Source organism: Xenopus laevis, chromosome 7L (genome assembly GCF_017654675.1).
Source record: "Xenopus laevis strain J_2021 chromosome 7L, Xenopus_laevis_v10.1, whole genome shotgun sequence".
Taxonomy (NCBI): Eukaryota; Metazoa; Chordata; class Amphibia; order Anura; family Pipidae; genus Xenopus; species Xenopus laevis.
The window spans coordinates 109942116-109958354 of NC_054383.1; the positions used below are offsets into that span (position 1 = coordinate 109942116).

Consider the following 16239-nt stretch of genomic DNA (forward strand, 5'->3'; position numbering starts at 1 on the left):
TACCAGCCTGGCCGGTAAATATGTTGCTTGATGCCAATGTTATTTATAGGGAAAAACCATAAAAATATATAGGTCCGTATTTTTTTCCAGAAAAGGTGGAAACCCTAGGTGCAAAGTGCCACACTGCGTGTCAATTCACCACTGGGTGATGACTAGGGTTGTCATCTGTCTGGTATTTTACTGGCCAGTAAAAATGATGGCTGATCCCAATGTTATTAATAAGGAAAAAAGATAAATATATAGGAAGGCCGGTAGTTTTTTCCAAAGGTGGCAAGTTGGCACCTTGCCGATGATATTGTATATTGTGTAACACACAGTCCATTTCCACTCTAGGTACTGACTCACAGCAATATACACTGCCACCTTCTCTTTGGAAATCTATACTACACAAAAGACAGGTATATTTATATATACATTGTGGCTGCCTGGCTGCTTTATGTAGGCAACCGACCAACGCCTAAAAACTACAAATCCCGGCATGCATTTCATTCTGCTTCCGGGCGGCGTTCTGTGGCAACATGGCAGCCTTCGGTAGTAAGTGTTCTGTCAAGGAGACTCTCTATGCTTTAACACACGGGAACTGTATCATTATTAGCACGATGGCAGCCTTAGAACTACGTTCGGGCTCCGTGTGCGTATCATAGAGAAGGGGGTTGGTAAACAGGGAAGTCGGTGACCGGAAATACTGAATCCTGTCCTGAAGTGCAGAGCTGTAACCTTGTGAGAGACTAGTGCTGGGCAAGTTTGTAACCCCGAGCAACCTGGCGTATATTAGCTTTCGCTGTTTTACGTGCAGTTGGCGGAACAAGGTTAATGGTTGCTGTGGGTTACTGCTCTGGTGTATATTTACCCTGAATGTTAGTAAATGAGCAGGAATGTGCCACATCTCCATCGGCTACTAATTGTGATCTGCAAGTTGTGGTTGTCCGACAGCCAGTGAATTAATGTTGTAGTTCAGCAACAGCTAGATGGGTTGGGAGTACTTTTGCTTAAAGCACTGGACGCAAAGGAGAACTAAACCCTAAAGTTAAAAACCCTAACCCTACATAGATCCTCCTGCCCCCAACCTAAGTGTCACCTCTGGCAAATGCCCCTTATATTTTACTTACCCCTCGGCGCAGGCATCCGAGTTCGCGGTCGCCATTTTCATCCGCTTCAGTCATCTTTGGAATGAGACCAGCGCTTCGGTAATTGCGCTTGTCAGTTTCCCAGCTGCTCTAAGTCATGTGACTTGTGCTCTGATAAACTTCAATCACTCTTTACTGCTGTACTGCAAGTTAGAGTGATATCACCCCCTCCCTTTTTCCCCCCAGCAGCCAAACAAAAGAACAATGGGAAGGTAACCAGATAGCAGCTCCCTAACACAAGATAACAGCTGCCTGGTAGATCTAAGAACAACACTCAATAGTAAAAACCCATGTCTCACTGAGACACATTCAGTTACATTGAGAAGGAAAAACAGCAGCCTGCCAGAAAGCATTTCTCTCCTAAAGTGCAGGCACAAGTCACGTGACGGGGCAGCTGGGAAATTGACAATATGTCTAGCCCCATGTCAGATTTCAAAATTGAATATAAAAAAATCTGTTTGCTCTTTTGAGAAATGGATTTCAGTGCAGAAGTCTGCTGGAGTAGCACTATTAACTGATGCGTTTTGAAAAAAAAAATGTTTTCCGATGACAGGATCAGCAAAATGCAAACTGTGGCTCTGACGAATTATAGCTCAAAAAAAGCCTCTCCCTGGAGGCCACAGCCTGGACATCCCCCTCGTTATGACACAGCACTATTTACAAAGGGTAGCAACCAATAGCCAATTGAGCAATCATGTCATTTTAAAGTATATATTTTATTGTTCATCCAAACTTTTTTTTCTTTTTTCCAGAAGTAGGCACTTTCCTTAAAAACGCCTGGGCGAAAGAGCCAGTTATAACGGTTTCGGCAGCCATTGGAATTTTGGGTAATCCTTTCATTCATTTCTGTGAACACAGCAAAACCTCCATTTTACACACCCTTTAAGTTTTCCTGCATTTTTCAACTTTTTGTTTTTGGGGTCACACCAATTTATACTGCATTTCAGTGGGTGCTTCCCTTGAGTTTACATGTTTTCCAGGGTTTTACACCAAAATATTGTCCTGATGCTCTTAAAAATGGCCTTTGTAAATGTTATTAGTAAAATTAAGAAGTTTAAAAAACTAACCAGAAGCGTATTTTGGCAGGGTTCTGTCTGTAAATAGTCAAGTCCAATTTATCCGCACCCCGTACAGTCCTGCACAAATCACTTATTGTTTTAGGTTGCGTATGTGACTGTCAGAGAGGTCCTGCAAACGCAAGTGTTACATTAGTGTTGCACTGATTAACCCTGGTCATTAAAGGAGTGGTTCACCTTTAAGGTAACTTTTATTATTTTATAGAATGGCCGTTCTAAGCAACTTTTCAATTGATTTATTTTTTATAGTTATTTGCCTTTTTTCTTTTGACTCTTTGCAGCTTTCAAATGGGCATCACTGACTCCCTTCAAATTTATTGTTAATTTTTATTGCTAATCCTTCTATTCAGGCTCTCTCCTATTTATATTCCAGTCTCTTATTTAAATCAGTGCATGGTTGCTAGGGTAATTTGAACCCTAGTTACCAGATTGGTTAAGATGCAAATTGAAAAGCTGATGAATAAAATGCTAAATAAATCAAAAAACACAAATCAAAAAAAATGAAAACCAATTGCAAATTGTCTCAGAATATCACTCTCTACATCATATTAAAAGTTAATTTAAGGTAGTGGAAGATACTAGGAAGATGGAAGAAATAACACACATTATTTAAAATAAAAGTAAAAAATACTGGAAAACATGGGAACCTTGGGTTAGGTTTCTAAATAAATTATTTAAACGGGTGGATAGGCCGAAATGGGATCAAATGGAGGATCTTTCTGACTATAATCATGTACTATCTGTTTGTACGGCCAGCTAAATTGCTAGAATGACATAATTGTAGTTGTATTATGCAGTTATGTATGTTAAAGAGTTTTGTCACGTATCAATATGGTATATTAGAAGTGTTGTCCTATATATTCTTAATCTATTCTTAATCTATTTTTGTGACACTCTTAATCCACTTTTTAACTCTTTACCTTTTAATTCTTCTATCAATATACTACTTTGTAAAAATTATTAAATAAATAATAAAAAAAAAGAAAATTAAAAAAAAAGTTAATTTAAAGGTGAACAACCCCTTTAACAAAGTAAATATTCCATTTCAAAGTCAAACGTACTCCTGTGCTTCTATCCTTTGACTACTTGAAGAATAATAATACATACAAAAATAATACATTTTCCTTATTTTAAATTTTCCCGGCTTTTACGTTGTTTTTTGTCTGGTCCCCTGAAAAATGTAAAGTAGATGGTCTATTGTATTTGGATGTTACGCAGAAAGTTTAATGGCTTTGCCATATTCAACAACATTCCCTGAGACGGTGGAGTGTTCTGCAAATTCAAGAGATCAACATTGGTCTCTATCTGGTTTAAATGACCTTTTATAACCATGGTGAAAACATGATAGAACAGAGAATAGCTTTGTAGTAGACCATCTACTGGTAAATCAGGAAGCGAAAATGTGTGTAACCTGCTTTAAACAGTGACAATAAAGTCACTTTTATTATACATTCATGCCACCCCCTTGCTCGCAATTTTGAAAGGAGCACCACCATATTTAGGGGCCGATTCACAAAGGGTCGAATATCGAGGGTTAATTAACCCTCGATATTCGACTGGGAATTAAAATCCTTCGACTTCGAATATCGAAGTCGAAGGATTTTAGCGCAAATAGTGCGAACGATCGAAGCATTATTGCTTCGATCGAACGATAAAATCCTTCGAATCGAACGATTCGAAGGATTTTAAACCAACGATCGAAGGAATATCCTTAGGAAAGCCTATGGGGACCTTCCCCATAGGCTAACATTGAGTTCGGTAGCTTTTAGATGGCGAACTAGGGGATCGAAGTTTTTTCTTAAAGAGACAGTTCTTCGACTATCGAATGGTCGAATAGTCGAACGATTTTTAGTTCGAATAGTTCGATTCGAAGTCGTAGTTGAAGGTCGTAGTAGCCCAAAAACCCTCCAAAATCCAAAGTTTTTTTACTTCGAATCCTTCACTCGAAGTTAGTGAATCGGCCCCATAATCTTGCATTTTTTTCATTCAGTAACATTCAGAATTCAAAAGTACCACTGATATATTACACAATGAAAATCATTATTGTTTCTGTGCTAATAATTACATTTTTATTCACTAGCTGTGGCCGTTCCGCTTGTAAGTCCCTACACAAAGTATACTGCATTGTTGAATCAATCCACGCCTTACAATTACCCAGGTAAAACAACATTTCTCTTTTATTTCTTTATAACCGTGAAAACCGATCGTCGTTGGAATATAGGTTAAGCCCATTTTGTTCATCTATGATAATCATAGATTTTGAATCTCAATATAGTCGCAGCGTGTGAAATCGAAGCTTTACTGTGATATTCGGGCCTCCACCGGAGATTGTGCCTTCAACTAGTCGCATGTGAGCCTTGAATGGGAACACTTGCAAAGGTCCCCAGGTAGTTTTAACTGACACCTGCTCATACGGCTACTAAAATAAGACCATGAGGGAAAGTTTACCTTCATTGAGATATTTGTAGACTTGTAGTTCTGCTCTAGGGACCTTCCTCATTGCAGAACTTTTTTAATTTTACAGGCTGAGCTAAAAATACTGAATTAGGATACAGTATATACCATGCTGCCTGGGGCAGATGATGTTTTACAGCAAGTGGTAGTAAAACATGATATTTTGACCATTTTATGGTGTGCATAAAGCTATTTTTTTTTGTCTTTGGACAAATACCAAACCACATCCCTAATCTGCAAATTCAGTTGTAAGCCCACTGAAAAAAAATGTCATTTGCAAAACAAAAATTCTCAATTTCAGTCATACGATTTGGAGAGTCGGATTCTGATCTTTGGATTATGGATTCAGCCAAAATCAAATCCTGCAAAAACCTTGGGCCAGTCCTAGGTTAATGACATGCTCAATCTAAACCATATTTAGAAATATCTTGGTCTTTTTGAAGAACAAGGAAAGGTGCAATCATTACTCACTTCAGATATATGGCCAACACCCCTCTTTTTCCAAAAAGTCACCAGCCTGAGGTACTTGTTCTTCTCAGCACTACCCTGCCTGGTGTCAATTTCTTTGTCCTTTAAAGGAATTGTTCAGTGTAAAAATAAAAACTGTGTAAATAGATATAGGCTGTGCAAAATAAAAAATGTTTCTAATATAGTTAGTTAGCCAAAAATTTAATGTATAAAGGCTGGAGTGATTTGATGTACAAGTCAGTCAGAACACTACTTTTCAGCTCTCTTGGTTTACACTGACTGGTTGCCCTGGTTACCAGGCAGTGACCAATCAGAGACTTGAGGGGGGGGGGCACATGGGTCATATCTGCTGCTTTTGAATCTGAGCTGAATGCTGAGGATCAATTGCAAACTCACTGAACAGAAATGTACCATGTGGCCCCCCCTTCAAGTCGCTGACTAACTCAGAGTTATAGAGCTGTAAAGCAGAAAGTTGGATTCTGGCTGTTTTATTAGACTTCTGTTCACTCATTACATTTTTGGCTAACTAACTATATTAGAAACATTTTTTATTTTGCACAGCCTATCTATTTACACAATTTTTATTTTCAGACTGAACTATTCCTTTAATGCTAAAATAAATACTCTGCAGTTGATGTGTACTATATGGAAAAATAATCCATCCAGGCAACAAAGTCTCGAAAGGCACATTCAGATATCCGGAGGTTATTTTTGTTCATTCTGTTCTTGTTTAGTTCCAGTTCGAGATGATGGAAACATGCCAGATGTCCCCGGTCATCCCACTGAAAAACTTGGGCCTAACTTGGATTGGTTTAAGAACATGTAATTTTAAGGAAAACTTTAGCTGCTGATGAACATTCAACTTTCTGGCTACTTATAGTCGTGTTCACACCATTATGTATCCTGTATAAATATGAATAAATTACCCTGTATGGAAAGGTTACAGCTAAATTAATCCTCTGCTGTATTTTGCCAATAAAACCTTATATTTATACATCTTCTCCTCCTGTGATTTTGATCGTTCTTGTATTTTGCTCTTAATCTGGGCTCCTTCAAATGGCAATTAATGGGCATTGTAAACCCCTGAAAATCTAATTGGTGTAAATTAATTTAGTGACCCTCTGAGCATTTTTACAATTTGTCCATCTTTAGTGGTTCTTATATGTTAGCAGGCTTAATGACTTTAAAGGGGAACTAAGTCTAAAATAGAATGTTAGAAATGTTGTATTTTGTATACTAGATATAAATGAACTTACTGCACCAGAAGCCTAATTAAACAAATGATTTATGTTTCCAAAGTTGGTTGCAGGGGGCTGTCATCTTGTAACTTTGTTAAACATCTTTGCAAGACCACGCACATGCTCAGTGTGGTCTGGGCTTCAGTTGGGAGGTTAAGCTTAGGGAACGTCCTAAATTATTAAAACAGCACAAGTCAAATAATTTCTGCCATAAAAGCTGATACAGCAAGACAGATTAATAATCAGAATATACAGACTGCACTGGGTCTGTCGATACAGATCTATACACAGTCGCCAGCTGCTTTACAGGGAAACAAACAAAGCTGCTCATGGTCAAGGAAACTATGATCGTTTTCCTGCAGAGCAGTTAGGGACAGTCTAAAGTTTCCTTTCCACGGCAGTCAGAGCAAGTAAAACGAAGGGAGAATTTCACTGCATACAGTCAGGTTTATTATAAAAACGGTACATATTTTTTAATTAAAGCATATTGGAGATGGATACAGGCTTGCTCAAAAGCTCTTTTTGAAGGCCCATAGCTAACTGCCTATGCACTTTCTGGGTCTCAGAAATCACCAATAATATAAAATGAATGTAAATTTCAAAAATGCTCAGAAAAGCAGCCCATGTAAGTTTACATTAATTCGTTTTTGGGGGTTTTAATCCTCTTTAAAAGACATTAAAGGTAAATATAGATACTATAACATGTACCATTGCACACATCTCGTGTATTAACATGAGCTTTGTATAGAGCAAGTGCTACAGGTCTAAATGTGTGTTGTTCAGTGCATGGCTGTGCTGCAACAAGTAAGTGAGGGGGCTTATTTGCATGTGGTACAAAGGCTTTTATAAACATAAGGATGCAATCTCACTCCTGGAGTGAAGGTACCCAGTATTTGTGTGTGAAGCCACTTCTACATTATACAGTATGTACTAGCAGGGTGTGCCTCCAAACTCTAAAACCCAAATCAATATATCAATATATCTATATATATATATATATATATATATATATATATATATATATATATATATAGGATTCATCTTTCAGTTTTCCTTAAGGGGCTGTTCACCTTTGAGATAACTTAGTATTATGTAGAGAGTGATATTCTGAGACAATTTGCATTTGGTTTTCATTTTTTATTATTGAAGGTTTTTGAGATATTTAGCTTTCTATCCAGCAGCTCTTCAATTTGCATTTTAAGCAATCTGGTAGCTAGGGTCCAAATTACCCTAGCAACCATGCATTGATTTGAATAAGAGACTGGAATAGGAGAGGGCTTGAATAGAAAGAGGAGTAATTAAAATTAGCAATAACAACAAATGTGTAGCCTTAAAGAGTGTTTGCTGTTTAGATGGGGTCAATAACGGCCCATTTGAAAACTGGAAAGAGTCAGAAGAAAAAGGCAAATAACTATAAAAAATAAATGCTTAAACCCAATATACAAGTTGCTTAGAATTGGCCATTGTATAACATACTAAAAGTTACCTTAAAGATGAACCATCCCTTTATAGCCTACTATGCACACCAAATACTCCTCCTTCAAGCTGCCCATACATAGGGAGAGCCACTCGTTTGGTGACGTCACCAAACAGATGTCTCCTTGCTATGTCAACCTAGAGATGGCCAATATCAGGCTGATCCAATCACGGGCCCTAGGGCCCAACAATCTGCTCATAAGGAAAAGAATACTGGCGGTCGGATCAAGGACCAAATCTACGAACCAATGCGGTCCTCGACCCAAAGGGATTTTTAAACCCACTCGATAGACATCTGGCCATCTTTCAGCTCATTTCATTTTTACATGTTTGAGAAATGTACAAACTCACACACAAACACAGTATATATATTCTGATGCATTCCGCAGGCATATCAGTGCACAAATATGTATACAAAATGTGTAACCATAATGCTTTTCTTAGCTAAGACGTTATTTTAATGTTAATTGATACAAACAGAATCACTTGATATAGTAAGTCATATGTATAAATATGAAGTAATGGTCTCTAGGCACACAGCTTTATCCACATAATTTATTGCCTATTTACAAACAGGACATTTTTAAATAACTGGTCAGCATAATTAATTAGAGAGCAGTCATTTTTACATACAAGATGACACATTCATATTTTAGTCTTTAAATATGGGCTCAGAGACATTGAAAAATTAGCAGGATACAATATCCATGTGTTTTCATTCCATTTATATGGCTAAAAAACAAAAAAACAAACAAGGTGACATTCCCATGGATCCTGGTATAAGATGATGCTGTAAGTTAATTAATCACTGTATATCCCTGGACTGCCATCTTTAGGTTTCTATTTCTTTTGAAGATCCCCGTTTTAAAAGTTTCACAGCTTTTCCAAGAAGCTTAGAAAAGCATTAATCAAAATCTGGGCTGGAAAACTTTGGATATTGTAGGATCTTGTCTCGTGGGCTGAGAGGGCGCCAGCTCAGAGGAAGCTCCTCATCTCCTTCACACAAGTAATCCTCTTCAATCTTCACCTGACAAAAGAACAAAGTAGTAGTAAAATATGATAAACGTGCATCTGCCGACCGTTTAAAGTGACAGCATGCACTTGTGTACAACATTATTCCAACAAAGGGAGGTAAAGGGGGTGTCTACCTTTTCTCACTGCTACCCAAAAACGGAGATCATGTTCCCCCGAGTATGATATGTGTTAAGCAAAGACTGTGTATCTATGATGGCGAATAAGATGTTTATTTACTGTTCACACAGAGGCATTCGAGAAAGTTTTCAGGGGGAGGTTCAGGTTTTCTCCTCTCTGCAATGTGAGTCACATGGAAGTGTGCTGACATCATCAGCAAGACTATTCCCTTCCTATTCACTTATTGGCTAGCAGAAGAAACCTTTTCATTGGCTGTGTACCTGTTGCTTCAGATTTTGTTTGTATGATCTCCCCCTGTCCCATATAACTGAAGGCATTGCTATGCCTAGTAGTGGTGTGCGGGTCAAGAAATCCTTGACCCTAACCCACTCATTATTCCCCTCTATTTCTAGACCCTCGTCCGCCCAACAGTGACGTCACAAAAGGGGCAGGCACGAGTCTATAACTTTAGGGCCTGAAGCCCGCAGCAGCTGTATTGTATAGATCATTTTTATGTAAACCCCAGAATTTGTGCTTGTGAGTCTAGAAACATCCCACAGCAACCATTCCTGCTTATCACTGAACTGAATATCAGAGGGTACTAGAGAAGGCTCCTTCAGAATTACCTGAGCCAGAAGAGGTTCTGATGGAAGAAGAGATGGGGTCAGTCTTTTCCCATTGTGGTCTTTCTCTTCTTTGATCTTTTTCCTCTTTTTAGCTGGTGGCCCCTCTGTTTGTGATGGACTTTCAGGGCTATTAGTTTCCAGACCAAGGGGAGCAACAGACAGTTCCTCATTCTCTGGAGGTTCATTTTCAGAGTTCCCATGGGCTGGGGAGTTGTGTGGGTGGGTTCCTTCATCCTATTAAATCCCAAAAAGAGAATGCAATTTGAGAATAAAGATAACGAACACTGCCCTTTGCAAAGTCAAACATGATAATCTGAGACGTGTGGCCCTTCATAGTTAACGGTAACAGGCAGCCTTTTTTCTAATCAGAATAATGAGAGTTGTTTACAAAAGACAGAGACCGTAACATTAAAAGGATACTGTCATGGGAAATTATTTTTTTTTTTTTCAAAATGAATCAGTTAATAGTGCTGCTCCAGCAGAATTATGCACTGAAACCAATTTCTCAAAAGAGCAAACAGATTTTTTTATATTTAATTTTGAAATCTGACATGGGGCTAGACATATAGTCAATTTCCCAGCTGCCCCAAGTCATGTGACTTGTGCTCTGATAAACTTCAGTCACTTTTTACTGCAAGTTGGAGTGATATCACCCCGTCCCTTTTCCCCCCCAGCAGCCAAACAAAAGAACAATGGGAAGGTAACCAGATAGCAGCTCCCTAACACAATCTAACAGCTGCCTGGTAGATCTAAGAACAACACTCAATAGTAAAAACCCTTGTCTCACTGAGACACATTCAGTTACATTGAGAAGGAAAAACAGCAGCCTGCCAGAAAACATTTCTCTCCTACAGTGCAGGCACAAGTCACATGACCAGGGGCAGCTGGGAAATCGACAAAATGTCTAGTCCCATGTCAGATTTGAAAATTGAATATTAAAAAATCAGTTTGATCTTTTGAGAAATGGATTTCAGTGCAGAATTCTGCTGGAGCAGCACTATTAACTGATGCGTTTTGAAAAAAACATGTTTTCGGATGACAGGATCCCTTTAACAGCAATCATTAAGAGGATATCTACTACCTTGATTGTCGAGTCTAAAATGGAACTTGTTGCAGCCAAACCTTCCAATTGTGAATTGTGCAGTTTGGTGTTAAAGGGGTAGTTCATCGTTAAGTTAACTTTTAGTATGTTATCAAATTATAGAGTTGCTAATTATAAGCAACTTCTCGATACGCCTTCATGTTTTCTTTTTTTTTTTTTGTATAGTTTTTTAATTACTTGCCTTCTACAAATGTATTGTTATGGCTACTTTTTATTACTCATCTTTCTAATCAGGCCTCCCCTATTCATATTCCAGTCTCTTATTCAAATCAATGCATGGTTGCTAGGGTAATTTTGACCCTAGCAACAAGACTGCTGAAATTGCAAGGTGAAGAGCTCCTGAATAAAACTCTAAATAACTCAAAAACCGCAAATAATAAAAAATGAAAACCAATTGCAAATAGCCTCAGAATATCACTCTCTATGTCATAATAAAGTTCAAGGTGAACAAACCCTTTAACGACCCTGTTAGCAGGAACCAATAAACAAGACTTTTTACCTCTAACAAAAAGGTGAGATGGCTCTTTCTGTAATCATCCCCGTAGCCATCCAAGACTTTCATCAAACATCTAAGAGAGAATAAATGCGTTAAGGTGTTTCTGTGAGAAGGAAAATAGTTTTCCTACATACAAAAGATATGTTACATATAAATGCTGTGCGTGTTACAAGTGGAGCAAGCACCAGTTGTACTGCACAGCCGGTCATATACATTATATGGTGGTGTAGGGAGCCAGTAGATGCCGGTCTAGTTTAGAACCTCACTGTCAGTACTCACTGACCCTATAGAACTATACAACGTGTGATCCCTATGGAATGGGACCTCAAAATGTTAAATCTGCAGTGCTGAGCGTAAGGTACTTGAGTACTATTATATGTAGGGGTATTTTTTTCCACTGCATACATATTTTTAAATTACTATGAAAATTACCATGAAAAAATAAATCATCATTTTCTCTTTTTGTCCCTTAAAGGGGAACTCCACACAAACATAACTTAAGCTTTTTGAAAAGTAAACATAATTTCAAGCAACTTTTCACTATGCATCAATTAAAACATTTGCAGATTTTTCATGATTTTTATTGGGTTGGAACAGTTCCCCAAGCTTAGCCCCCTGCTCTCCTGCTGATCTGTCTGACTACTTTGCTGAGCTGGCTGACTACTGTTACTTTGTATCAGCAGCGATCTGTCCTCAGCCTGCATCCTCCAAACCCCACACTTCCCTGCACACGTGATTTCAATAAGGAATGGAACATCCCAGTGCAATGCATCGTGGGTTATGTAGTTCCTGCATGCTGTCTGTAAACTGTGGAGAAGTTGTTATAATTTGTAACATCAGTGTTTTAGTCCCTCCTTCCCTGCCAGGATTTCAAATGCAGAAAGAGAAGAACTGTTAAACAGCTGGATTTCAGCACAGCAAATGGCATTTATTTATACTTTTTGAAGAAACAGGTAACGATGATGAGTATAATAGGGGTTTCTGTGTTATGTGGGCCTCTTTATCAAATTTTGGCTTGGAAGCTGGAGTTCCCCTTTAACATAATTTTGTGTTCTTGAATGTCGCCCCTATACTTTCCCCAATGTGCTGTTTTTTTGTGATCAAACTCTGTAGCTAGTTGCACACAGTAAAACAAAGCGAAGGATCCAATTGCCTTGAAATTATGAGGGGGCCGTATCAATGGTTCTCCTGCTATTTATATGTTGGTGCCATTAAGAGAGTCTCTAGACTGAAGGAGACTTCTGGCTAAACAGACAATGTAATGTAAAAGGACATGAAAAATAGTTAACCAAAACTTGTAATGAAGGACACTAAGCTACGAAGGTCAAAAGAGTGGAATTAATAATAATAAATAAATAGTACAGTAGACTCTCGATCAACAGAGGGCAATAAACCATTACCTCCTTTCCTGCTTCAGCCTTCGTGTTATCTTTTCCACCTGGTGAAGCCTGTTAAGAATTCTCTCATTTACCTGCAATACAATTCTCAATTACTGCATGTTTAAATGTTATGTGAAACTTCACAAAGCTTTCAAATCATGCAGTAGATCTGACATTTTATTTAATAACACTGGTTGCAGCAGGACCCCTTGTGACAACAGAAAACTTCACTTCTGGTTCTTCAGTTGAAACTGAAATGCCACAAGGAACATTATAAATCAGTTAATGGGTGCCATCTGGATCAATACAAAGACTTCTTAGCACTAGCAACATGGTCCTATACACTTGCATGACTTTACTGAAATAGCAATCAACAAAAGATGAAAACTGGTATCGTATACAAACACAATTGTTGTCTAAATTCTTGTCAGCTCCCCAAAAACAGATATGAGAGTGGCCCCTCAGCACTCACCAGTTCTATTTCTTTGCAGCGCCGACTCAAAGCAATAAACTTCCTTCTGTGCAGCTCACGCTGACGCTGCTGGGCTTCTTCTTCCTCTTCATCTTGAAGGTTATCTCCGCTAAGGCCTCCATCCACAAATTCCACCTCTGTTTCTAACTCACTTTCCAGAATATTTCCCCCAAAGAGAGGTGGCAAAGCAAGTTCAGACCCGGGAGGTACAGAAAACTCCTCAAAGCCCACTCCAGCCATGTTATAGAACTGGATCACACAAAAAATATATTAAAATAAATACATATCTAGATTGTATAGATTTATAACCCTACAATTGATGTTGCTAAAAATATACTGTCATCAGAATACAAAATATCTAATCACAATTTAATTACATAAAACTCCCATCTCTCCCCTCATTTCCTTCCCTCTGTATTAAACACTGCAGCCAGAATTCTCCTCCTCTCATCCAAAAGGGTACAAGACCCTCCCTTATCGAAGTCCTTATCATGGCATCCTATAAAACAAATAATAACTTAAAAACTCTTCATAACCTTCAAAGCCCTTGACTCTTCTGCACCTAACTGCATCTCATCTCTTGTCTCTCTATACGCTCCTGGCCGAATCTTCTGCTCCTCTCAGAGCAACCGCTTGGTTGCACCCCCCACGACTACTGCTGTTTCCCACATCAAGCCCTTCTGTCTTTCTGCTCCTTATATTTGGAATGCTAATCTTGAATTTTTCCAGAGAGAATCCTGCCCCAATGTCTTCAGATCAAAACTCAAAGACTACCTCTAGGAGCACTTTGTATAACACCTGAACTGAGAACTGGCACATATTTATTACAAGTGTGCTTTGTATTTGTGTATTGTATTTTAATACTTATACTTATTATTGTAATAACCCTGTTTCTTCTATTAATTTATTGTTTTGCTGTTCAGTGCTTTGCCCTCAAAGAGCGCTATACAAATGAGTGCAAGATGTGAAACAAGAATAGACTGCTTGTCCAATCAGGAGGCACTTCCAGAGGGTGGGTTTAGGTTTTTTTATACACTGATTTGGTCTGTAAATGTTTCACTTGATAAAGGACACACAGGGGCCTGAAACATGTCACATCAAATCAAAGCACCTTGTTTGTGTCTGCACTCCTCTATTGTTAATGTTGGTATATTATTATTTTTTTTTTTTTAAAGCTTTTATTTTTGCATTAACAATAACAGAAATCATACAGTGGAAAGGAAAATCAAAAGGAGGGGGGGTAGGAAAAAGGTGAATGTTGGTATATTATTAAGTCTGAAGATCATGTCAGGAGGTGATGCATAGTGCCACAATTTCTATTGCTTGAGTGTCTACATACTTTATGGGGCAAAAAAACGTCCTTCAGATATAAACTCATGAGAAGGATCAATTAAAGTTTATCTGAAAAGCTCATTCACGTTTACTAAACTAGGTCCTGGGGAGGCATTTATCTAATGAGATTGAAAGAGAAAAGCCTTCAGATTTTCTTAGTGAAAACTATCAGAAACAGAACTAGTATAGTTACAGAATGTAACACGACACCTTACATTTGATTAAAGGGGTTGCGCACCTTTGAATTAACTTTTTGTATGTTGTAGAGAAATTTGCAAATGCATCTCATTTTTTATTATCTGTAGTTTTTGAATTATTTAGCTTTTAATCAGCAAGATTGCAATTTCAGCAATTATTTTGCTAGGCTTCAAATTACCCTAGAAACCATGCACTGACTTGAATAAGAGACTGGAATATGAAAAGGAGAGGGCCTGACTAGAAAGAGGTGATTAAAAGTAGGAATAACAATTAGGGATGCACAGATACAATACAGGATTCGGTTCAGGATTCGGCCTTTTTCAGCATGATTCTGCCCGGCCGAACCCGAATCCTAATTTGAATCTGCAAATTAGGGGCGGGAGGGGAAAAGCGTGACTTTTTGTCACAAAACAAGGAAGCAAAAAATATTTTCCCCTTCCCACCCCTAATTTACATATGCAAATTAGGATTCAGATCGGTATTCGGCCGAATCTTTCGAGAAGGGTTCGGAAGAATCCAAAATAGTGGATTTGGTGCATCCCTAATAACAATACATGTGTAGCCTTACAGAGCATTTGTTTTTTTAGATGGGGTCAAAGCTGGAAATGAAAAGTAGAAAAGGGCAAATAATTAAAAAAAAAACTATAAAAAATAAATAAGGAAGACCAATTGAAAAGTTGCTTAGAAATTGGCCATTCTATAATACACAAAAAGTTAACTTAAAGAGATACTGACATCAGAAAATAACCTTTTTTATTATCGATCATAACATTGTCTTTGAATATTTGCCTAATGCTTTTACGTTCCCTTTTTTACTACCCTGTTCCTCTATGAGGTGGCAGCCATATTTATGTCAGCAGTAGTCTGTTAGCAGTGTCGAACTGGGCCGGTGGGACACCTGAAATAACCCAGTGGGCCCAGCCCTCATGGGCCCCGGCCCAGACCCGCTCACCCAGAAAAGATAAAGCTGTTGCCGCGGCGCGTCTTCTGCGCATGCACGTCTTCTGCGCGCGTGCACACGGCGTGTTCATGGATGTGGGCAGGGGACTGGAAGTTAGGGGCCCTGGGTTGTGTCTTTTGAGCGCACATGGCGCGTTCGTGCAAGCAGGCTGGAGGTCAGGAGGGGGCCAGGAGGAGGGACTTGTGGCAGCATCCCCGGTGGGCCCCGGACCCCCCAGTCCGACCCTGACTCTAACTGACAAGTTGAGAAGAAATAGTCAGGTTTGGGAACGTCAAGTGACAAATTACAAAAGCAGAACTATCAGTGAAAAACGATCAACATGACCTATAGGCAACTTTTAATGTAGATTAATATTTTGAAAAGAAAATGTGTCAGTATCACTTTAAAGGTGAAGCACCCCTTTAAACACAGCAGCAGGGTAAATATCCCATCACTCTTTGTTCTGTTCCACCTAATTGCCAGTGTATAATGATGGTTCTCTCATAGCAACGCTGAAAAGGCAACTCATTTAAAAAAATAAACTACGGTTTCCGGAAAGGATAAGGAAATTAAGTTTCTGCATAATAAGCTCCAATATGTTACAATTTACCTTTATGCCATGCCTCCAGGATATATGTTATAATCTCCCTAATCATATCCTTGGGAAGCACAATCCACGCGATATCCGGACACCTATTCTAAGGGCCAACAGGAAGAGAAGACG

The 16239-nt window shown here is 38.6% G+C and overlaps 2 protein-coding genes across 2 annotated transcripts; one reads left to right on the forward strand and one right to left on the reverse strand.

Annotated features, from left to right (window-relative positions):
• Window positions 1-492: 492 nt before the first annotated feature.
• ndufa3.L (NADH:ubiquinone oxidoreductase subunit A3 L homeolog) lies at window positions 493-6118 on the forward strand. The gene is given in 4 exon segments (NM_001093876.2): window positions 493-534; window positions 1880-1954; window positions 4284-4361; window positions 5860-6118. Coding segments are annotated over 4 exon segments (261 nt in total). The 5' UTR covers window positions 493-518; the 3' UTR covers window positions 5952-6118.
• A 2156-nt stretch (window positions 6119-8274) lies between these two features.
• LOC108696673 (TCF3 fusion partner) lies at window positions 8275-16212 on the reverse strand. The gene is made up of 6 exons (XM_018226240.2): window positions 16126-16212; window positions 13046-13294; window positions 12595-12665; window positions 11198-11267; window positions 9597-9830; window positions 8275-8866 (listed from the first exon to the last, which is right to left on the reverse strand). Exons 2-6 carry the CDS (start codon window positions 13283-13285, stop codon window positions 8744-8746), a joined length of 738 nt encoding a protein of 245 aa, XP_018081729.1. The 5' UTR covers window positions 13286-13294; window positions 16126-16212; the 3' UTR covers window positions 8275-8743.
• Window positions 16213-16239: the final 27 nt, after the last annotated feature.

What these genes read in the sequence shown, in the direction of transcription:
- LOC108696673 (XM_018226240.2), bottom strand. Translation starts at nt 13,285, where the DNA reads ATGGCTGGAGTGGGCTTTGAGGAGTTTTCTGTACCTCCCGGGTCTGAA. An exon ending in GCTGCAAAGAAATAGAACTG is followed by an intron (nt 12,666 to 13,045) that starts GTGAGTGCTGAG and finishes ATTGTATTGCAG; the next exon opens with GTAAATGAGAGAATTCTTAA. An exon ending in AGGCTGAAGCAGGAAAGGAG is followed by an intron (nt 11,268 to 12,594) that starts GTAATGGTTTAT and finishes ATTCTCTCTTAG; the next exon opens with ATGTTTGATGAAAGTCTTGG.